The sequence below is a fragment of the Neocloeon triangulifer genome, unplaced genomic scaffold, assembly GCF_031216515.1.
Source record: "Neocloeon triangulifer isolate White Clay Creek 2 clone unplaced genomic scaffold, ASM3121651v1 ptg000001l, whole genome shotgun sequence".
Classification (NCBI taxonomy): Eukaryota; Metazoa; Arthropoda; class Insecta; order Ephemeroptera; family Baetidae; genus Neocloeon; species Neocloeon triangulifer.
Window position 1 is genome coordinate 317,581 of NW_026775544.1, and position 21,202 is coordinate 338,782.

Here is a 21,202-nt window from a genome sequence, read left to right on the forward strand (position 1 = left end):
TATTGATTGCAAAAAGAAATAATTTCAAAGAAAAAGTAAAAATTTATTTATAAAAGCATTTTTTCCCAAAAAAATATAAACAAATTAGTGTTTCTACATTTTTATTTATTTTTATCTCCAGCGATTAAAATTATGTCAAGAATATTAGCGAAAAATTATCCTTGAATTCCTCTCTGATGATATCATCTTATAAAATCGATGAAATTTATTCTCTTGTTGAAGAATTTAGAGAAAGCTTATAATGCAAACTACGATCTGATGCATTCACAGCATCGCATGAACTGGAAAAAGGGGAAAAGAAATTTCTGAAATTGAACACCCCGTGCAAAAGCAAAATCGAATATCGGCGTAAATCAATGCTGCGTTGAAAGAAAGGTTGTGCTTTCATTCTTGCTATCCTAGGTTCTTTCTCTGCCGAGCGTTGGCTCTTGCGCCAAGATTATTTACAAGGAGCATCATCGCTGGCGAGGATGTGGACTACTTTCGATAAAAATCCTCCTCTCATTGTTGCCGGCGCCCCCCTCTTTCTCCATAAGCAACGCAGCGCGGTGGACCCAGGTGGGCAGGACTTGGAGTGGCCTGGTATAAAACATAAGTTAGAATCAAAATGAAGGGTTTTTAATCATAGCTCGGAGGAGAGTAGTGGTGTGTGTCTTTAATCGCTCAGAGGATACGTCTCTCTTTAGTTGCACTTTTCATTCAGTCCAATGAAGAGATAGGCAGTGAGTGCAGGCTAATCCAGTGTCGTTGAATCGCCTTTAATTGGAATTACCTGACCAGCACAATGAAGCAGGTAAGAATCACGTTTTTATAAATTATCCTTTTTTCATTGATCATTCAACTCGTCAGAGCTTATTACGAGACTAGACTGAAAGTACTTTTCTTGATTACTTTATTGAGCATCACGCAGGATTATAAAATTTTCTACAACAATTACCAAATGGATAGGACCAGATAAAAACTCGTTTATATTTTTAATTTATTATTATTTTTTTAAAGCCAACTTTGAGCTTATTTGATTTCATTCCAATTATGAGTGGAAAGCATTTTTCCTTTCAGTCGCGCTGCCAATAATTTCCATTCGAGCTGTATGGAATTGTTAATCTGCATCATGTTTCCGACCGCGGGGTTAATTCTGTGCATCACAAACGGCCTTAGCATTGACACTCGCGTCATAGACGATAATATCGCTGCGGCGCTAAACGTGATTTCTCTCGGTGCTCGTTTATGATTGAAGCGAGTAATTTGAGTTCAATTAATTCGCGTGTATTTTGAATTAAGCTTTAATGGAATATGTCGTCACTCATCGCAGTTATTAATAGTTAATATCCACGCCTTTTCGGTCCAAAAACCAAAGTTTAAATTATGTCAACACGCTTCGTGCACTTGCATGAATTAATTTTAAATTGAAATAACACCACTGAACAGCAAATCTGAAATCTTCTCACGTGCAAGTATTTTTAATTTTGTTCGTCAATATTTAGCTTGCCCTAATTAGAATTATTATTTTATTACCGCCAAACAGAAATGAGACGTAACAGGAACACAACCAAACACTAAAATTGTAACATTTAACAACATAATTATGAGCACGATTATTATTACGTCTCATAAATACATTTCCCGCTCACTTGGAAGAATAAAAATAAAAGCAGCAGTTCCTCTAAAAACAATTATACGGCCGCGCGCCTGGTGATGCTGTCGTTGTTTCTCTTTCGCATTCGGTGTTTAGATGTCTGGGTGACAAGGACCGTTATTATTGTGAGAGTCCAATCTTACACACATTGACCTGCTTATTATATTCCTGCTGGCACTTCTCGCTACACCGATGCGCGCCTTTTATAGCGCTCGGCCGAATAATAATAATCATGTACTCGGATGAATATCTCTCGCGATACCTTAAGCGCTCAGAATGTGCATTATTTAATTGTTTTACAAACTTCCGGCTCGTTCCGCGTGGCCCAGACTGGTGTGGTCCGACGAAACGATGAGCCACAATGATAGGCGTGCCAAGTAGACTGTAAGGCAAATATTAAATTTAACACGTAAATCATCAAGTGGCGCATTGTGAAAAATTTATGCACAGCTAAGCGGTGCCACACTTTTGTTCGCAATGAAAATGGACTGCCTCTCGACGCGGATGAGTAAACTTTCGGAATCTGACGCCCGGCAAGCAACACAATTTAACTGCTGGCCTGGAATTAAATGCCTGGTGGGTCGTTATTGTGGCTTTGCCGGCGCGCTCAATGAAAGTGTATTTTATTGTATGTTAATAAAATCTGGATAAAATTAAATAAGCCCCAGTAATAATGGATTAGAGCAGGTTATTTCATTTCTAATTCATGATATGCAGTGCCATAGTGAAAGTATGGGAGTTTATTTATCCGAGAGAGGGAAAAATTGTTAGTGTACTTTATGAATAATGCTCTCCCGCGCGCGGATTCAATTGTACTTGGTCGTGTGAAATATGCACGAGCGTCTTAAAACGAGTTTTTTTATCGTCTTTTTTAGAAAGAGAGAAAGAAGAAGCTGCGGCGCGCGGCTGTTCACATTGCCGCTGGCCGTAAATATTCATAAGTCTGCATCTTAGAAGGTCAATGCTGAGGCCCCTCTGTGCTACTGACCTCTTCAAAAAGATGTGGTTTTCTCTACACCTATTTCTCCATTAGCTCCGTGTTTACTGCTGCTTTCAACAGATGCGAGCGTTTCGTTCTCGTTCATTAATTGATCGTTCATTAAGAACTTTTCTCGTTTTTTTGCCAACTTGGCGGGGCGATAAGAAATATAATAAATTTAAATTTTTAGTAAAATAAATAGTACTATTTATTCAACGCAATCAGTTTCACGTCTGATGGAGATATTTTTGAGTTAGTCACATGCACATTTCTTACCGCCTTTCATTTAAGTATTTATTTAAATTTTTAGAATTAGCTTTTCACACGATCTTTTATTTAAATTAAAATGGTTGCGTGAAGAGAAATATTAAATAAACAGCGCAACGGATTTAAAAGAAAGTAAAATATTTTCCTGTTCATTCTCAATAAAAAGAATAAAGCACGAGTCGCAATTAGCCATTGGCAGTAACCGTGCCAGCAATGCGAAGTAAATCGTGACCGGTTTATTTTTCCCTTCACACAAGTGGTGTTGAATCGCATGACTTTCAGTCTCGTCTGCTCTGCCGAGTTGTTATTTAGAAAAAAAAATCTAGTCTGAAAGTGAACTAAAGTGTTTTATTTCTCCACAGGTTTTCGTGCTGGTTTTCTTTGGAGCGCTTGCACTCGCATCAGCTGATAGCGAACACATCAATGAGGATGAAAAAGTAGACAAAGACTTGGAGCTGAATGACCTCGTAGCTGAAGCCGGTGGTCACGGACCCCCTGTTTACGGTCCACCGCCGAAGTTTGGCCCACCCCCTCGCCAGTCCTATGGCCCACCTTCAAGACCGCAAAAGTCGCATGGGCCACCCAGGCAAAGTTACGGACCACCAAGGAGGCCACCAAAGCCCTCATATGGGCCACCGCCGAATTTCCACAGCCCACCGGAACAAAATAATTTTGGGTCGCACAATCACGTGCACGGAGCCGCTGGAGACTGCCCTCCGCTTACTCCATCAAACGGCCCGCCCCAGCAAGATTTCAGCAGCGGCCCGCAGCAAGTGCCCGAGGCAAACATAATCACGGCCAGCAATTTCCACAACCACTTGCCAGCAGCTCCTCAGTTCAGACCGCCAAGGCCCAATTACGGCCCTCCTCCGCCAAGCAATTCGTATGGTCCGCCACCCTCTGGTCCGAGTAACTCATATGGAGCTCCTCCACCTCCTAGGCCGCCAAGCAACTCGTACGGCCCACCGCCCTCCGGCCCGAGCTCATCGTACGGAGCTCCTCCACCCCCTAGCAATTCTTATGGCCCACCACCTTCGGGTCCCAGCAACTCGTATGGTCCACCACCACAATCTGCTCCTAGCACTTCTTATGGAGTTCCTCGAGCCCCACCTAGCAAAAATTACGGCCCCCCTCCCTCAGCTCCCAGCTCATCATATGGAGCACCACCTGCTCCTCAAAGCTCGGCTCACGGCCCACCGCCATCAGCTCCCAGCTCAAATTACGGAGCTCCTCCTGCACCTCCAAGCAACTCATACGGCCCTCCACCAAGTGCTCCTAGTAATGACTTTGGTCCTCCTCCCTCGGCACCGGCTCAATCATATGGACCTCCTCCATCTGCACCCAGCAATTCGTACGGACCTCCCCCATCTGCACCTAGCAATTCCTACGGCCCTCCACCCTCGGCACCTAGCAATTCCTACGGCCCTCCACCATCGGCACCAAGCAACTCTTATGGTCCTCCACCCTCGGCACCAAGCAACTCTTATGGTCCTCCACCATCGGCTCCAGCCCCCATAACTTCATATGGACCACCACCTCTTCCCCCTAGCTCTTCATACGGAGCACCTCCATCTGCACCAAGCACTTCATATGGCCCTCCCCCGTCAGCACCAAGCTCTTCTTATGGTCCACCACCCTCTGCGCCAAGCTCTTCTTACGGAGCTCCTATTGTTTCTGATGTTAGAACTCCTAAAGAGCACCGAAAACCTGGACCTCTGGATCCGGAACCTCTGTCAGGACCTCCCCCTGGCGTCGACAGTCCACCAACGAAGCCAAGGATTATGTATGATGGATGGAAGCCCATGCCTGGTCTCGTTTCTCACCTCCATGGCGCCAAGGCTGTTGCTGGAATTGGTGGTTCTGTTGAAGGACCCCCGCAAGATTCGTACGGGCCACCACCCCCCTCAATCAGTACCTCTTATGGTCCACCCAGCAAAGGAAATTCCGCTCCTCCTTCCAATCTTTATGGCCCACCACCAAAACAGATTATAACCTCCTATGGACCCCCACCCAAGCACCATCATCCTAGACCGCACCACAAGCGCCCTTCCTCTTCGTACGGTCCTCCTCCTCGCCAACCTCCTCGTGATTCATACGGTCCACCGCCAAAGAATACCTATGGCCCGCCACCTAAGGACTCTTACGGCCCACCTCCCCCTCCTAAAGAATCTTACGGACCCCCTAGAGACTCTTACGGCCCTCCTCCCCCTCCCAAGGAATCTTACGGACCTCCCAGAGACTCTTATGGACCACCTCCACCTCCAGGACCTCCCCAAAACTCTTACGGGCCTCCTCAAGTAGCTTACACTGTTGCTGGACAGGACACAGGACTTGACATTAATCCTCCCAAAGTTCCCGTGCAGTTCCGTCCTCCAGTGCCTGATGGACTTTTAGAGAGCATCGCTGTTTCCGCACAGGCTAACCAGGAAGGTCACTCCGTCCAAAAGCAACCAGGCAACACCTACCTGCCCCCGGCAGTGCCTGACCCAGGCAACAATTTGTTCGCCGTTCCCCCTGCCTTTGGCGATGCTGCCCATGTTGGACAGGTCACTTCCTACACTGTACAAAATTTCGGTTTGACCGGCCCTGGGGCTCCTGGTGCCCCTGCCATCACTATCGGAAATTTTGCTGAGCCGCTTTTGTCGTACGGTGTTCCCCAGGACACTCAAAACTTCGGTCCCAGCGGACAATTCGCTGAACCCCCGGGCAACTTCCAAGCGCAATTTGAGCAGCAACAACAACAGCATCACGTGCAAGACCACCAGCGTGATATTAATGTGCCATCCAACCACGCCCCCTCACACAAAGAGATCCCCATCAAAGGAGAGCACGGAACGTACACCCTGCAGGTGCAAGCCTCTGGCGGCTCACCGCACAACCCCGAAATCCCTCACGAGCAGATCCTCTCTCAAGACTTATTGAAAGACGTTCTCGCAGCCATTGAGCAAAGGGGCCAGGGTGGCAGCAACGGCCATAACATCGAGGTTTCGCCTATACACGATATTAACAGTTTGTCCGACTTGCGATTTGCTGCCTCTGAGCATCATGACCTGAATGTCGCTGCGACAGATCAGAGAGAAATTATCGCCCAACTTACTCACGTGCAACACCCCAGCACCCAAGCTACCACTACTACTCCAGCAACGAGCTCCACGACGGCTGCAGAAGTCAGCACATCGACCTCAGTCGTCACTTCCTCTTCGTAGTGTTTGCTAGATTGAGCGCTTGCCATTTTTTTGTGCATGTGCAATTGTATTTTTGTTTTCGACATCATGAATATTATTTATTGATTATCAATCCATTGCGATCAATGTTGAAAATAACTTACAATTGAATGAGTCAATGTGGAATAAAGAATGTGTTATTTTATAAATAAAGCAATTAAATGGGATTTTAGGGACATTACTCCTATTTCATGAAATAGGTATGCACTGTGTTTAGGGCTTGCTGTGTCTTGTTTCTCGTGGATTGTATGGAAAAGAAATTTTGACAAGTTTATTTTGTACGTGTTTTGTTGCAGTGAAATTGCTCAAGATAGAAATGTATTTTTGTCCGAAAATTATTGGAAAAGCGTTGCTTCACTAATAATAAATAAATCCAACTGAATAGAAGTAGAAACCGCAGGTCGTAAGTTTTATTAAAATGCAGTTCATATCAGTTTATATTTCAATAAACTTATATTGCCATCCAAATAACAATAAAGACTATATTTATATAAACATTCGCATATTTGTGTTTTTTCGTCCACAGCCCATGCGTCAGCGTGCGAACAAAAAATTCGCGTGTGCAAATTCCAAAGCAATAAAACTTGGTGGCCTAATGCACGCCTATAAATTTTAATTATTCCAGCGCGCTCCGTAAATAAATCAGAGCCACATCGATATTTGCATGAGGCGCCGATCGATTTGGCGTAATGGCGTTGATAAGTCAGAGCCCGTTTATAAATTGCTCCATAATCACAATATTGATCTCTCCTTCGGCGCGAGTTGGTAAATCTGCACTGCAATAGAGCGTTATGGCCGCAGCTCAAATTTTATTATCATCTAGTCGTCCGTCAGCGGCATACATAATCTGCATGAAAGTGCACTCGCTCTCCCCCCGCGGCACGGCCATATGTCAAATATCGCCTGCAAATGACTCGCTCGCGCGCCCACACCGTCGCTCTTGGCTTGCACTCGAAAATTATTAGCTTTAATGCCCCAATATAAATGAAAAATAGGCGCCGCGTGCATCAACACCAGTTTATTTCGGCACCCTCTCTCGTTCAACTTTCGATCTCTCTCTCTCTCTCCAAAGTTTTGATGGAAGGGGTGCCTCTTGCATAAAGATATTATTTGACTTTCGGTCCACCCGGCCGCTGCGGATTAAAATGGGGGACCGACGAACCAACCACCTGTGCGGCAGGTCGCCCCGACCGAAGACTGCTTAATAATTCTGCGGGAAAGTGGCGTCGAATCAATAAACACGGAGAGAGCGAGAACATGACACGCCAGCGTGGGGCTTGGTTGGTTGGTCGGTGTTGCCGAAAAATATGCATACGACGGAGTTTAACGACTCGGTTCCTGCAGCCAGCAAACGGCAGCTTTGTTGTTAAATTCCTGTAATTCTATACAGTTGATCCACGCGAGGCAAGGAGGGTTTGCGCGCTGCTCTTTGATGTATCATATTCATCCACTTCAGCACCGTGGCATCTCGTGCCTGCCTCGCCTTTGCTCCTCTCTCGTGCCAAATAATAGACGCAGAATTTTATCTTTGCGCAGCAAAGTGTTGGTAAATGTGCCTCCCGACCGTCCCTCGCACCCAGTTTTCCACTCTCTATCTTTTGCAGACCAAAAAATATAAAAGCACTCGCTCCGCCTCAGCCACCCTTGAATGTCAACGCGCCCTTTTTCAAAAATCAATTTCGCCGTGCTCATTATTCGGCTAAATGGTCAATGACGCTTTTAATTTACCACCGTTGCGCGACGCCGACCAGCGCAACCGATTTTTCACTTTTTTAATGCTCAAGAGTTAAATTAAAATCGTAAATGTTTGATTGGTAAGATTTTTTTGGAACGTGTAATTATAATATTGAAGAAGAAAGTTGTGTTCATTGATGCTTTTTGATTTGTAGAGGTGAGGCGGTACTGAATATAAAAATTCAAGTGAATTATCTTCGCGGATGTGCTAATTATTGTTCCCTCAGCTTACTTTAGGTGTGCCGGCGAAAGTTGATTCGCAGAGATTTTTCTATAAACCAACCGGTACTAACTAGCACCGTTGATAATTTAGACATTATGAGAAATTTTATATTTATTGCTTATTTTTATCAAACTAAAATTTACAGAATGCATCTTTGACTTTCAAAAGATTTTTTTTTCATTCTTCATTTAGGTTTTTTTTCCTTCGACCTTTTCCCTTTCTTGCAAAAATATTTTGTTATAGAGATATTTGTGACAGGACTTTTAAAGAATAAAACACTAGTAATTTGATTTAATTCAAATATCTATGAAAAAGAAAAATCTTACAAATTTACACTAATGGTTAACATAAATTTTAAATATTAGTTATAATTTAAGGAATAAAAATATAATAATAATTGTCCTGTATCAAATTCATATTAAAAGTTGCATTTTAGACTTTCAAATGATTTTTTTCATTCTTTAATAATGTTTTTGTCAACTGAGCTATTCCCTCTCTTGCAAAAAATCGCAAAAAATACTTCATTTTTCCACCCAGTGTTAATAGAGATATTTTTTACTGGATTTGTGAAGAATAAATCAATGGTAATTTGGTTTAAATAAAAATTAAAATATCTGTCTATAGGAAAAATGTTTTGAATATATAACATTTACACATAAAATTGAATTTAAATATTAATATAATTTGAGGAATGAAACTAAAATTGTTTAAGAAATCCAGAGCGCATTCTAAAGAAAGCCCCTCCCTTGCGGTGGAATTAGTTGAAACAAGGGTAGAATGCAAGATTTGCGCCAGTCCAGTAAGCAGATATGTGTTTGTGAGTCTGAAATAAGCACAGCCGCGCCAAGCAATTTCGCCTCGTCCGCAGGCCTCCGCAAAAAAGCACCCCGAGCCCCTGTTGAAAAGAAAATGCTGTTATTGTCATGCGTTGTTTTGTTTTATTTGCAGCCTGGAAATGATCCTTACGCCTTCGTCGAGTTTGCTGACCACAATGCTGCGGCTGCTGCTCTCGCCGCCATGAACAAACGCAATTTTCTTGATAAGGTGAGTGCCTTTTTATGTTTATTATTATTATCGTCGTCATCGCGCCAACTTGCCCCGGCGCGCATATGCAACCGCAACTTTTCGACACGCTCGCAGTTAAGCATGCGTATTCCAAATTAGATCTGGGCGATATCGTTGCGACGTGTTAACATGGGAAATGTGTCATTTCGGGGTTTACCTTTGCTCGGAGCGACAAACAAAGTCCTCCCGATTTAATCCCGGCCGGCCGAATGAATTATGAACGACGACGACGAGCAGCAAATCTCGGCAAATAAGACCAAATCCCCCAGACTGCGAGCGGAGAGCGCTCTCGAAATACGCAAATTAATTATTCACACGTGCCCGCGCGCTTCAACAACAAAGTAGCGCGCCCGAGATAACCCATCGTTTTTTGCTTCACCATTAATTACTTCATTTGCAAACGCGCAAAAATCATTAATTCGCCGAATCACCTTCACCCCCTTCTCCCCCGCACAGCAGACACTTGATTAATTTTTTTCGCTCCCTCCCAGTCCGGGCAGCAATTAATTATGTAGCTTTAATTAATGGGCGTTTATGCGTTTCAACGAGGACTTTGCATGCAAATACTTCTTCGATGGAAATAAATCTTCCGATATGAATTTGAAAAAATTTAACACGCGAGTAATAAAAATCGACTTGTCATTTGTTTAAATTTACTAAAATGGCAAAATAATATGTGCTATTTTTATTTATTTCAATGAATTATATTTTCTATTTTACTACTTCATGGAATTAAACATATTTTTTATTAGAATTTTCAATTTTTTTTCTAGCATTGATAAATTTTGAGTATCTCATTACGCTGGCGCTGATCATCAAAGCGTTTAAGACTCAATTAATATGGATCATAAATTAAGATGTGATTCCGCTCTTTTGATGAGCCGGCTGATGAAACAGAAGTGGAGCAGCGAGCGTGTGATTAAAATTTATTACGATGCAGTTTCGCCACTCTTTTATTACTTTGTAATTGCAATTTTCGCCCTTTGATATGGAAATTTCCATCTGCAGTCACACTTTTTTGCTGCCGCGGTGCAAAAAACGGTCTGCTCTTTGACTGCCAATTTTATATATTTATACAACCGGCTCAATTTTGTTTTGCCAATTTTTTTCAATCGGCACCGGGTGCAGCCGCTCTCTTTGGCGTTAATTCCGAAATGGATGCTTGTGTATATTTATCATTTGCGCGCGAGCAAACGGCGGTTTGGAAACGCACCTGGAATTTATTCGCGCCGTTCAGCGGCAAACAGCGGTTGGCTAATGCGTTTAACGCGATAATTGAAACCAATTTAATATCACCTCTCGCGGCAGGCGCGTAAATCATGATCCGTCGGCACGTCACTTTTCTTATTTATGAATTTATTTTGTCGGCGAGCGGAGGAAACGTGCAGCCAATCCTGCAGCAACGGAAACGAAAGAAAGGCGTGAAATATGGATGGGCGCGCTCACAAGTTGATATTTAATTTGATCAAGTGTCGGACGCACGTCCGAAGTGAGCGCTCGCGTACATAGATAAATTTGCAAACCGATGCCTTAGCAGCCGCTGCAGCTACTAATTTCCCTGGAGTATCTGTAGCTAGCCTTGTGTTCCGCGCTTTATTTACTTCTTCGGTGTTTTTGTTTCCGTGAGAACTGCTGGCGGTGCTGCTGCTGCTTTATGAAGCAGAATAGAACACACACTGGTGTGTAGAGAGAGAAGCGTCGGAAGCGGCAAAGTAGCTCTACACGTACACAGAGAAATAACATAATCTTGTATGAATGCAGCGAGGCAGCTCAAATTCTCTTGTGCTCTGGCTGCTGATTAAAGTAGATTTAAGTCCTGCGCCGAAAATGAGGAGCAAATTGCATTAGAATTTTTAGAACGCCCCTTTTCTTCTCTGCCTCTTCACTTCTTCTTCGTCTTGTTGCTCCGAAACGCAGGTGCAAAGTTTCGGCGGTCGCAAGTTTCGTGTGCAAATTACTTAGTAAGGAAAGTTTTCAAAATCTCTTAAACAGGTCGTTTTGCAGGTTTGTCTCCTGTTGGCTTGTGCGTTTTATGACACAATCTGTTCTTCAGGATTTCATTAATTTTTTTTGGAATCCATCAGAATTATGGCTCATTTTTTTATATTCTTCTAGAATGAAAATGATTATGAAATATTAAAATAATAATTGTAATAAAAATATTAATTAATACACAAAATTCACCAAAATTAATATTGGACGGAGCTCAGATTTGATATGATAAATTCAAATAAGTGGAGGATAATTATTTTCTAAATCAAAATAAAAGAAAGCTGAAGAATTCATTTCTTAATAATGATTTTTTGAATTGCTAAAAACTAATGATAGATTTAAAATATTCTGTAATTTTTCTTTTTTCAATGTTTTCCACAGCTGTAAAAATATGTACGTTATTTTATTTGATAAATTGGAAATTATCTCGTGGCTCCAAGTTGGAAGCTTTCACCGGCAAGAATTTTAAATAGTAACAAACACAATTTTAATAAATATTAATTATTACACAAGTAACCCAAGTTAAATCAAAATAAATACTAGATGGAGGTCAGATTTGATATTATAAATTTAAATATGCGGAGGAAAATTATTTTCTAAATAAAAATAAAAGAAGGCTGAAGAATGATTTTTTGAATAGCCAAAATCAAGTAATACATTTAAAATATTCTATATATTATTTTCATTTTTCAATGTTTTTCCAAAGCCGTAAAAATATACACATTATTTTCCTTCACAAATTGGAAATTATCTTCGAGTTGGAAGCTTTCACCGGCAAGAAAAATGGACGATTCTCGATCGGCCACCTTTGCTTCCGAAAACACTCTATTTCTATTTCAAACACAGAGAAAAACAAACAATGGGGGAGCGAGAAAGGTTGATGGCTGTGGCCGCAGAAATTCATGTTTCCCAAATTGAAAAGCTCGCCTTCGATTTGCAGCAATCAGCCGGCCATCAATGGGAACGCGAGCAAATCACGGAAAAATGCGTTATTCATGGCGCGAAATTCATCCACGTGCAGCCAGGAGGAAAATTCCCCCTCGCGAAATAAAAGCGGAGAGCGAGCGAACTGGAATTTAAGGGCGCTGCTGCTGCGCTCGGCGGTCCGCCCTGCCCGCGCACGGCCGCCTTATTTAAACCTCATTTTCGGCGGGCAGCATAAATTTGCAAACAACAGCGTGTCGGACTTCTTTGTTGGCGGATGTAGCTTTTTACGGGCCGCTTCGGCTTATAAATGAATTAATATGCACTTGTACGGCAGAGCGAGCTGGCGGCCGGGCGGGCGGGTAATAAAATTGGTGTACATTATGCAGTGGAGGCTTAAGGGGTGCGCGCGCGCTGTACATCTATTCTCTCCGCCCCAAGAGCCAAGTGAGTGGCTTCGAGTTTCGCCTTTGCCTCATCTCACTGACTGAATATACCCTTAAACACTACACAACAGCCCGCCTCTTGCTCTCTCTCCCTCTGTGGCCGCCGCTTTTTGCACCGGGAGTCGTGGTTCGGCGCGCGTAATGTTGGCACCTGCGAGCGAGGGCCGCTGCTAGCCGCGAATGAAGGTGCAACAATCGACCAAGCAACAATCGCCGCCGCCACGACGACGTGTGATACGTGCCACATATCCGCAACAATATTCAGCCGCTAATCTGTGTCCCATTGTGCCCTGGTGCCGCCAGCAGACCTGCCTCAATGTTGTTTGTCCCGTTCAGTACGTATGTGCCAACGCTGACGGTGGCCCCTGCCTCCGGGGTCAGCAGCCAGGCGGCCACCCCCGTCGCCAACTCGGCCCCCTCGGCCTCGGTCACGCCGCTCTCCAACTCCACCTCGGCTAACACGCCCAACTCCTTACAAATCTCCTCCAAGGTAAATTGCATCTGGAATTTATTGTTATCAAAACTCCTTGTTTTTTAATTGCAAATAATTTTTACTAAACCTTTTTTGTCTTCATTTTAGTTGGATACATTTTATTGTGAAACTGCAATTTAAAATTGAGTACGATCAAAATCGTTACAATTTTTTATGAAAAATAAAGTAAAATTATAAATTTCAATATTATTAGCTTCAGCCATACGAATAATAAAATTAAACATTTAATTATTTGAATCCTATACAAATTAAATTATAATTTGTGGATTTATTCAATATATATTAAATATTATATTTAAATTTTGAATTACAAAAATGACCATAATATTTTTTTTTAATTCTTTTACGAATTGGTTCTTAAAATTCTTCTGCAAAAAAGTTGCATCTGAGTTGCATATAATTTACTGATAATTATTATTTTACATTTTTTCAGGAATTTGAATTTATGTAGGATCAAAATAAGTGCTAGCTTTTCTAATGGTAAGCAAATTTTGCGATATAAATTTGAAAGTTCCTAGACACGTGAACTTTTTACGCCACATTTCTGTCAAGATTGATGGTTTTGTCAGATTTCTGTTACTGTGCGAAGCGAACAGCCCTTCAGAGGTTTCACCTTATTTCGGAATTTCCTCGTTCCCATGCGCCATTTCGAGTCCGAGTTTGTGTCTACACAACGCGAAACGCGATCAAACAGCAGTCCATTTTTTATGATCGCGAATAATTCCCATGTCACTTTGGAGGCCGCCGCGTTATTTCGACCTCTCGCCAGCTGCAGTGACACGGAATTGATTTTTCGCAACGGCCGCGCGCGTTTTGTTTCTCTTTTCGGCGGTCAATGTTCGTCGCCGCCCCCGTACGAAACGTTTTAAGCCTAGTTTTATGCGGAAAACCGAGCGACGCATTAGCCGACGGACGCGTTTTAATAATTCAGCGATTTTCTTATTAAATCCCCATCGCAGCGGCTGGCGTTGTTTTTAATATTTTCTCGGAAAGCGGCTCTTTCGTGTTTATTCCGTGCATATATCCAAAGTGCCGCCCACCCGGCCTCCGCAGTGGGCCATAAAATTTTACGTCCGCCCGCTTTGTCGAGCACGAAATTCTTCATGAAATTTTGAGAAATTCGTCTAGAAAATTAGGATTTGGTTGAGACACCCTGTGGGTTTGCCGATGAAAATTTACACAGCCGGCGACATCAATAATTCTGCCAATTACGCAGGCAATAAAATTTTTATTAAGACGCAGGGCGAACAGCAAAACGCTCTTTGAGAATTCAATTTTATTATATGCTCCGCTTACAACCTGCTCCGCCATTAAGTTAAAAGCCGGGGAGGCGGAATTTCTCAACTCGCACGATAAACACACACACACACTCTCGAATCACTCACTCTCTCCCTCGCAAACCGCGGCGGTTCGTTTTTAATTAGGATTTGGCGCACATGAATTTTTGATATCCTAATTAAAGCGGCCGCGAAATTGGAATCGAGCAAAGTTATGCAGCCGGCGTGATTGAAGCGTCCGCCCGGTTGCATACCCGGCCGTGCCAGGGGGTCTCGCACGAATTTATCCGGCAAACAACGAGTGAAAGAATGGAAAGGAGGGAAAAATAATTGAATAAAACGGCAATAATTCCCGAATGTTGGCCGCGCTCCAGCGTATTTTGCCGTTATTTCTTGCGGCCGCGTGCATGCGATTATCATTTACATATTCATAAATCGGCCAACTTTGCTGGCGTCGGCTTCCGCTCTGTCATTCGCACTCTTCATTAGCCGCCTATGAAATGTGAGCCAACGAGTGAAGTGAAATACGTTTTCAAATCGCGACGGATTTTTATTTGGATATTTATCAAACTGAAAAATAAATAGAGCTTTTGGTATTAATAATTAGAAGTTTATTTATAAATAAATCATCAGAAAAAGCTGCAGTACTAAGACTTTTTAATTTGTTAAAGGAAATAAAATTTATTGGAATATTATATTAAAATTATTTCCTACAAATATTTCTTTTAAATGACTTATCGTGGTAATTTTGAATTATGGATCAAATTTCTAGTTATGCATTTTGTACAATCCAAGAGCGTACGTTGTCAGCGGTGAAACGGAACACCTTCCATATTGTTATTGCTCGCTCTTTGTCGTCGGATTATGAGAAGTTATTGCGCTGTCATCGCACGTTCTGCTAATTACGATTTATTGTGCTGCAGCACACGTATCCTCAGCCGTGCATTAGCCACTCAAGCAGCAGATGCAGCAGCGTTAATTGAAACCGGAGCCGGTGGCGCGCATTCAAAAGCAGCCGATGCAGATTCGGGCTGATGAACTGGAAATTAAAACGCCGCTTTCGCGACTCGGCGAATCTACTCAAAGGGGAAAAGAAAGTAATGCCGTGGAAATTGCCGAGCAAAGAGGCAAATCCGTTCTGCTTTTTTGCATCGCAAATGACTTCTCCAAACGCGAGGTATACACAAAGTAAAGTGTTTTAAATGCCGTCTCGGAAAAATATACACCCGTAAGCAGCTCTCTCGGATGTATAATAAAAAGACATGCATCACCCCGGCCCCTTTCTTTCCCGCCGCTTTTTGCCTGTGTTTGCGTGTCTCATGCTCCCAATAAATAAAACGCCGTTGCAGCTCGCCACCTATTCCGTGATTTATTCGCATTTCGCGGGAGCAAAAATTATATATCTCCCGAGCTCACTAATTTTATTCGCCTCCAGAAAGCACAACAAATCTCCAGATAGATGTTCTCGGCGCGGTGCTTATCGCGGAATAAATCTTGTGTGCTCTACAAATAATGCCGCTTTCCTTGGATTTCACCACTCTCAACGTGATTGTACCTTCGGGGTTATTTTCAGCGCCTTCGAACAGCGAAAGAAAATGAATCTTTATTAGATTATCTTTGAATTTAATTAGCTGACAGGGATGGGATTTAAGTTTGCACTACAAAACCCCAGAGAAAATTTGCTTTATAAATTGAAAACCAAGAAAGACATTAATTTCTTGGAAGAAATAATTAGGCTTTTATCAGATGGATAATTATTTCTCTAGAAATTAAAATAATTCGTTAGCTTGAAACTCTTAAAAGGACATAAAGCAATTTAAGAAAGCTACAAAGCGTCAGTTGACTAATTTAAATAAACAAGGGTCGTGTCCGCCTCCTTTTCGTGCCGCCCGCGACGCATTGCGTGCACGCCAACCTGGCTAACGTTTCAACCTCTAGTTTTTGTTTGTTGTTTCATTCCGACGGCGACCAAAGATGACAAAGTCGACGCGAATTCGGGCCTTTTTGCAAGATGGTGGCTGCGGTGCCCTGTTAGTTTGATTCATTGGTGCGTGGAGTCTTAAGTCTGTTGTTTTAGTCAAGCTTAAAATGTTGTCGCCCCTTAAGCCCCAATTTGTAATGCTCAATGACTTGTTCGCTAAGTATTAAGGCGAGGGCGGTGTGATTAAAACTGCCGACGACACACGCGCGCGCAGCAGAGAGAAATCAATTCGTCGGCAATCAAATTAGAATATCAACAGTCAATACGCGAAGCGCGACTCGCCGAGAATTAAAACGCTTCAACTTGATTTAGCCCTGGCTTGATTTTCCCTCCTTTGTTTGAGCAGCGCCTTTTGTCTCTCGGCTGCTTTTATTGCCGTCCTTGATGGCAATCATTACTACTACAAGAAAGAACTCGGAGAGAGAGAGAAAGAAAAGGCGAGATTGCTCCCGTGCTATTTCAATTTCTTACGTTTTTCCATATTTGTACGTGGCCGGCATGCTAATGGACGTTGAGCGCCGCGCTTGCCCCAAGGTATGGTTAATTAAACATTTAAACTCTGTACAAAGTACTCAAACATGACAAGGGAGCGGCTGCGGAGAGGGGGCGGCTGGATTACTCCTCCTTGCAGCTGAGTGGAATATCAAATTCAGTGCAGCCTCTCGCCAGCGAGACAACAAGCAGCAGCACCCTGATGCTCGCTTGTCACCCCCGAACACGCCGCTTAAATGTTACATTAGCAAAAGTGCACCTTCACCTTTTTTTTCTCGCTCCTAAAATATTCAAAAGGCAACAAAGCCTCTCTTTATGGCTGCCATATTTCCTATTTATCTGTCAGCGTAATAACGGCTTTACGGCCGCGGATGAACTTTCAATTTGGGAGTCAAATATTATATTCTAATGTATTCATAATAAAACGCCAAGTGGTTCTTCTTTTTCTTCCTTGGCGTTGGCGGAGTCTCTCTTTTCTCGCCGCTTCCCCTTTCAATTCCCTCTTTCGCCCCCTGTCAATATCTAAATGAAACCTTTTCCATCGTCTGTCTGTGTTTTTCTTACGCCGGCAAACGAGATGATTTCTTTTCGCCCCGAACAATAAAATTGACAGTGTTTTTTCGGTGCTGCTGCTGCCAAGCGTGAGCGTTGAGAAAAAGGAAGGGGTTCGCAGCATGCTCGGAATTTTTAGCGCTCCGTGTCAACGTTGTAAATTATCGTGATTATTGCACACAGCTCTTTCTGCCACGGCGGGTATTGAGCGGACCTTTCTTTTTTCGCTCGTTCCGTCTTTTCTCGCTCTTTTTATTATTATTTTGGAGAGGTAAACAAAGAAAGGAGCAAGCAACATCTTTGAAGTACTTTTCCCTCTCTCGCTCTCGCCGCTCCTCCTCTTTTTCACAAAGAAGCACTGCAGCAGTCAAGCGCGTCGCCTCACTTGATTCAATTTTAAAACGCATCAAGCGAAAAGAGAGGAAAATCAGGAAAGCTGCTGCACGCATTCTTACGTGAACTTCCATTTCGCAAAAATAGCAGAGGCGCCGAATGAGAGACGCTCTGCGAGATATGGGCCGCGAAGTTTATTACCAAGTTGGAATTTTCTTTCCTGAAAGTGCCTTCCACTCGAGTGAAGAGCGCCGTTTGACACTTTTTGAATCTTCATCCACTTCAATTCGTTTATTTCATCATATTCATGTTTAAAAAGTTGAAAGGAGAGATTTTATATACATCTGCTTGCATGATGGCATCATATTGTTTGCTGCAAAACAAAGAGCAAATTTAATAAACTTGCTTGAAAGCAAGACTAGTTTTTCCTCGATGGTTAAATATGAGTAGATAAATAGCTGAAAACTGATATTATTTTAAAAGTTAAAAAAAATTATTTTTCTTCTGATCGCAATAATTTCTGGTCTTTGAAAAACGTTCTGTGAGAATCCTTTGAGCCGTGGGTAAACTGGTAATCAGATCTGTGACCTGGACCCTATTTCCCTTGAACTCATTCTGCAGCAGACTTTCTAGACCTCTGGTACTTGGAAGGAGCTGACTAGACTACTCAAATATCTCGAGTGCTGGCCCACATTCAGGAGGCCCTGGAGTTTGAATTCGATCACTTTCCTCAGCACCAGCCGCCGCCATATGATCGAAATAAGCAGAATCGCTCTCGCGCTTTACTTTCCTCGCGATTTATTCACGCTCCTTGTGTTTGACAACTGTCACTCATACATATATTTTGCATCAATCCCAGCAGCAGCAGAGAAATATGAACGCTCTTGAACTGCCAGCCAGCCAGCGGCAGCCAGATTGCTCGGCACAAAGCCGACTAGCGATATATGCAAGAATATGACATGCAGTTGTATCTTTTATTAAATGCTGTACAGTGGCTCCAGTTGCGAGACAGATCGATATGCTGGCGGAACACTACACAAGTGAGAGAGAGAGGGAGAGAGAGACTGCAGAAAAAACTATGCAAATTATCTATCCCCGGCTAAAGCTCGTTTTTTGGCGCGCTCGCTATGAATTCATAATTACAAGCAGAGGCTGCAGCATCAGTTAGATTGTTTTCCTGCTCATTCGCATCAACGGCAGTTGCTTTACTTTTGACAATATAATCGCGAGCTCCCTATAATCAATCATGCCTCCCGCCCGCCCGCCCGCCTTCGAAGGCAACAAAGGAGCTGCCAAAAAATAATTAAATCTGCTGCAAATTGCTGTTAATCATAATATCGCTAAGTGATAGATTAATGGGTGCCAGACGCATCGTGCCTGCGCTGCACCCTTTTTCTGCAACTTGGCGAGAGCAGCTTTTTGTCCAGCCGTTGCGGTAACGGCGGCACAAGGAACACCGAAGAGGATTCAGATAATGTCCCCCGACTAAAAATAAATTTCCAACCCACAATACCGCACTCGCACACAACAAAGAGCTCCCCGTCCTTTCTCTCTCTCTCACACAGTGAATAAATATCCCGTCGTTGTTTTGTTTATGGCAAGTCCACGCCGCTCTCGCCGGCAGCGCCATTGTTGCGGGATGTATGGCCGACGCTGCTGTATATTCAAATTAGTTTTTCGTGTTTTCGGGTATCAAAACATAACTCAATCCATACGTCGTGTCGAGTTATTCAAAACCGAAACGGCCGCCCGCCCCTCGTAATTATCCCGGGGCCGTCTATTTCTTCCAGTTTTGATTTCGGGGACAAAACATATTGCACAGAACTTTGTCAGTCACATTCTCGCCCCCTTTTCCAGAGCAACTCTAATTAATTTTCCTCATGGGTAGAGAAATTTTAATTGAAGAAAAATTTAATAAGAAAAAAAACAAGATGTTATTTTATATGATGGCAGTAAATAACTTTCAACTGCCTGTTAAAATAATGTTTTTACCCTATAACTTCAAAATTGAAACTGGGATTTTTATTTTTTGTAAAATCTGCATCGAGTTTTTACCTTCAAAGAAATATATTGTCTCATTCCAGCAGGACTTTTCAGGACTTTTGAAGAATTGGTTCAGGCAGGGTTTTTTAATTATTCATTTTATGTATAAATTTTATAGGGTAAATTTTAAAAGTTCAAATTTCAGAAAATCTACGAAAAAATTTTATTTGATTTTCTCTGCAGCAAACCCTGCTCATCAGCTCTGTTATGTTGGCCAAAAAAAAAAGATGTCTACCTCCCAGAGTCATAAGGCCCCATGTCTCTGACGGCTGCTGTGTACCAACATAATTTCGGGACGAGCAGGGTTTGCTCTGCAGCTTCCTCTTTAACTGCCCAAAAGTCTTAGTTCTAAGATTTTTTTTCAGCTTAGAAGTGCCAAAGAAGTTTTCTAATTAATATTCCGCCCCCGCAAAAAGACCAAGGGAATTAATCTAAATTATTTGTCAACGCCGTATATACGCAGTGGTGGGTAATTTAATTTGTTTTTATAGGCCGCGGATTCTCTGGCTGCTTTTTCGATATGAAATTCCCCACACACCAATCAGTACTCATTTTTCTCTCGCCATATCCCTATTTTTCCGTCCGCCCGCGCGCAAACACACCAGCCCTTAATGTGCGCACACACACGCTCGGCAGCAGCCGCGCGCGCGGATATCAAAATAGTATGCTTCAATGACTGTGTTATATGATGATTTGTGCGCACGATATGAATTTTATTTACATATCATTAGTTTTTTTATTAAAGGTTTCCAATTTCCCTTGTGAAAACCGCGTCCGCTCGTCCGCTCTGTATCATGGAAAATTGATTATAAAACACGTGAGGGCGAAAAAGTAAAAAACTCACTTATTGGCCAAATCGAAATTAAAAATTCCACTCGTTTTTCCGCTCCTCTGCTCTCCACGGGGTGACACTTAATTTTTGTAGGATTTCCTTTTTTTAAATTTTGGAGAAAATGGATGTGTCACGCCGAGGCATCAAATCCGGAGAGAAAGTCGGTGCCAAGTTTTCTTCCAAAACATAAACATGAGAAGTGGCTGCTGCAGCAACTAACCCGGCAATAAATTTCCCTCGGCTCTGCCTTTTTCCTCCCAAAATAATTATTGCTCGGGCGTTCCCTTTGAGCGGAAAAGAAAGAATGGCGGAAAAAGAAAAAGCGTCGATAGAAAAATGGAAGGAATAAACCGGCAAATCCTCTTTACTTTCCTCAAATATTTAAATGACATTGGCTTAAGACAGACAGACAGACAGGCAGCGTTTTTTACACTCGACGGGGTAACAAAGGAGAGAAAACGCTGCTCCTCGGAGAGGGAAAGAAAAGCTGCAGAAAAATTAACAGCAATTCCGTGCGTACCCTTGCTTGCTCGAGCCGTGTTTGTTCCCTCCGCTAGGGCGTTGATGAGCCCCTTTCCCACCCACACTCGCGGCGTTTCGTCTTCTCGGCGGCGCGACTTGCTCGCTTCACAGATTTAATCAGCTCCCCTTGCCTAATAATAATACATTTCATCTCTCGAGTGGAGCTAATGCTGCGTCGTTTCATTCA

The 21,202-nt window shown here is 42.8% G+C and overlaps 2 protein-coding genes across 6 annotated transcripts in view; both read left to right on the forward strand.

The window, feature by feature from the left end:
* The window catches only part of LOC132199062 (nucleolysin TIAR-like), a 112,146-nt gene that overhangs the window by 16,241 nt on the left and 74,703 nt on the right, over positions 1-21,202 (forward strand). For all 5 annotated transcript variants that reach the window (XM_059623453.1, XM_059623502.1, XM_059623461.1 and 2 more), the window contains exon 4: positions 9,012-9,107. In XM_059623453.1, coding sequence (XP_059479436.1) covers positions 9,012-9,107 — 96 coding nt within the window. The remainder of the gene's footprint in view (positions 1-9,011; positions 9,108-21,202) is intronic.
* Positions 588-6,605, forward strand: LOC132197237 (uncharacterized). Its single transcript, XM_059620389.1, has 2 exons — positions 588-793; positions 3,245-6,605. The coding sequence occupies exons 1-2, from the start codon at positions 785-787 to the stop codon at positions 6,086-6,088; spliced, it is 2,853 nt and encodes a 950-aa protein (XP_059476372.1). The 5' UTR covers positions 588-784; the 3' UTR covers positions 6,089-6,605.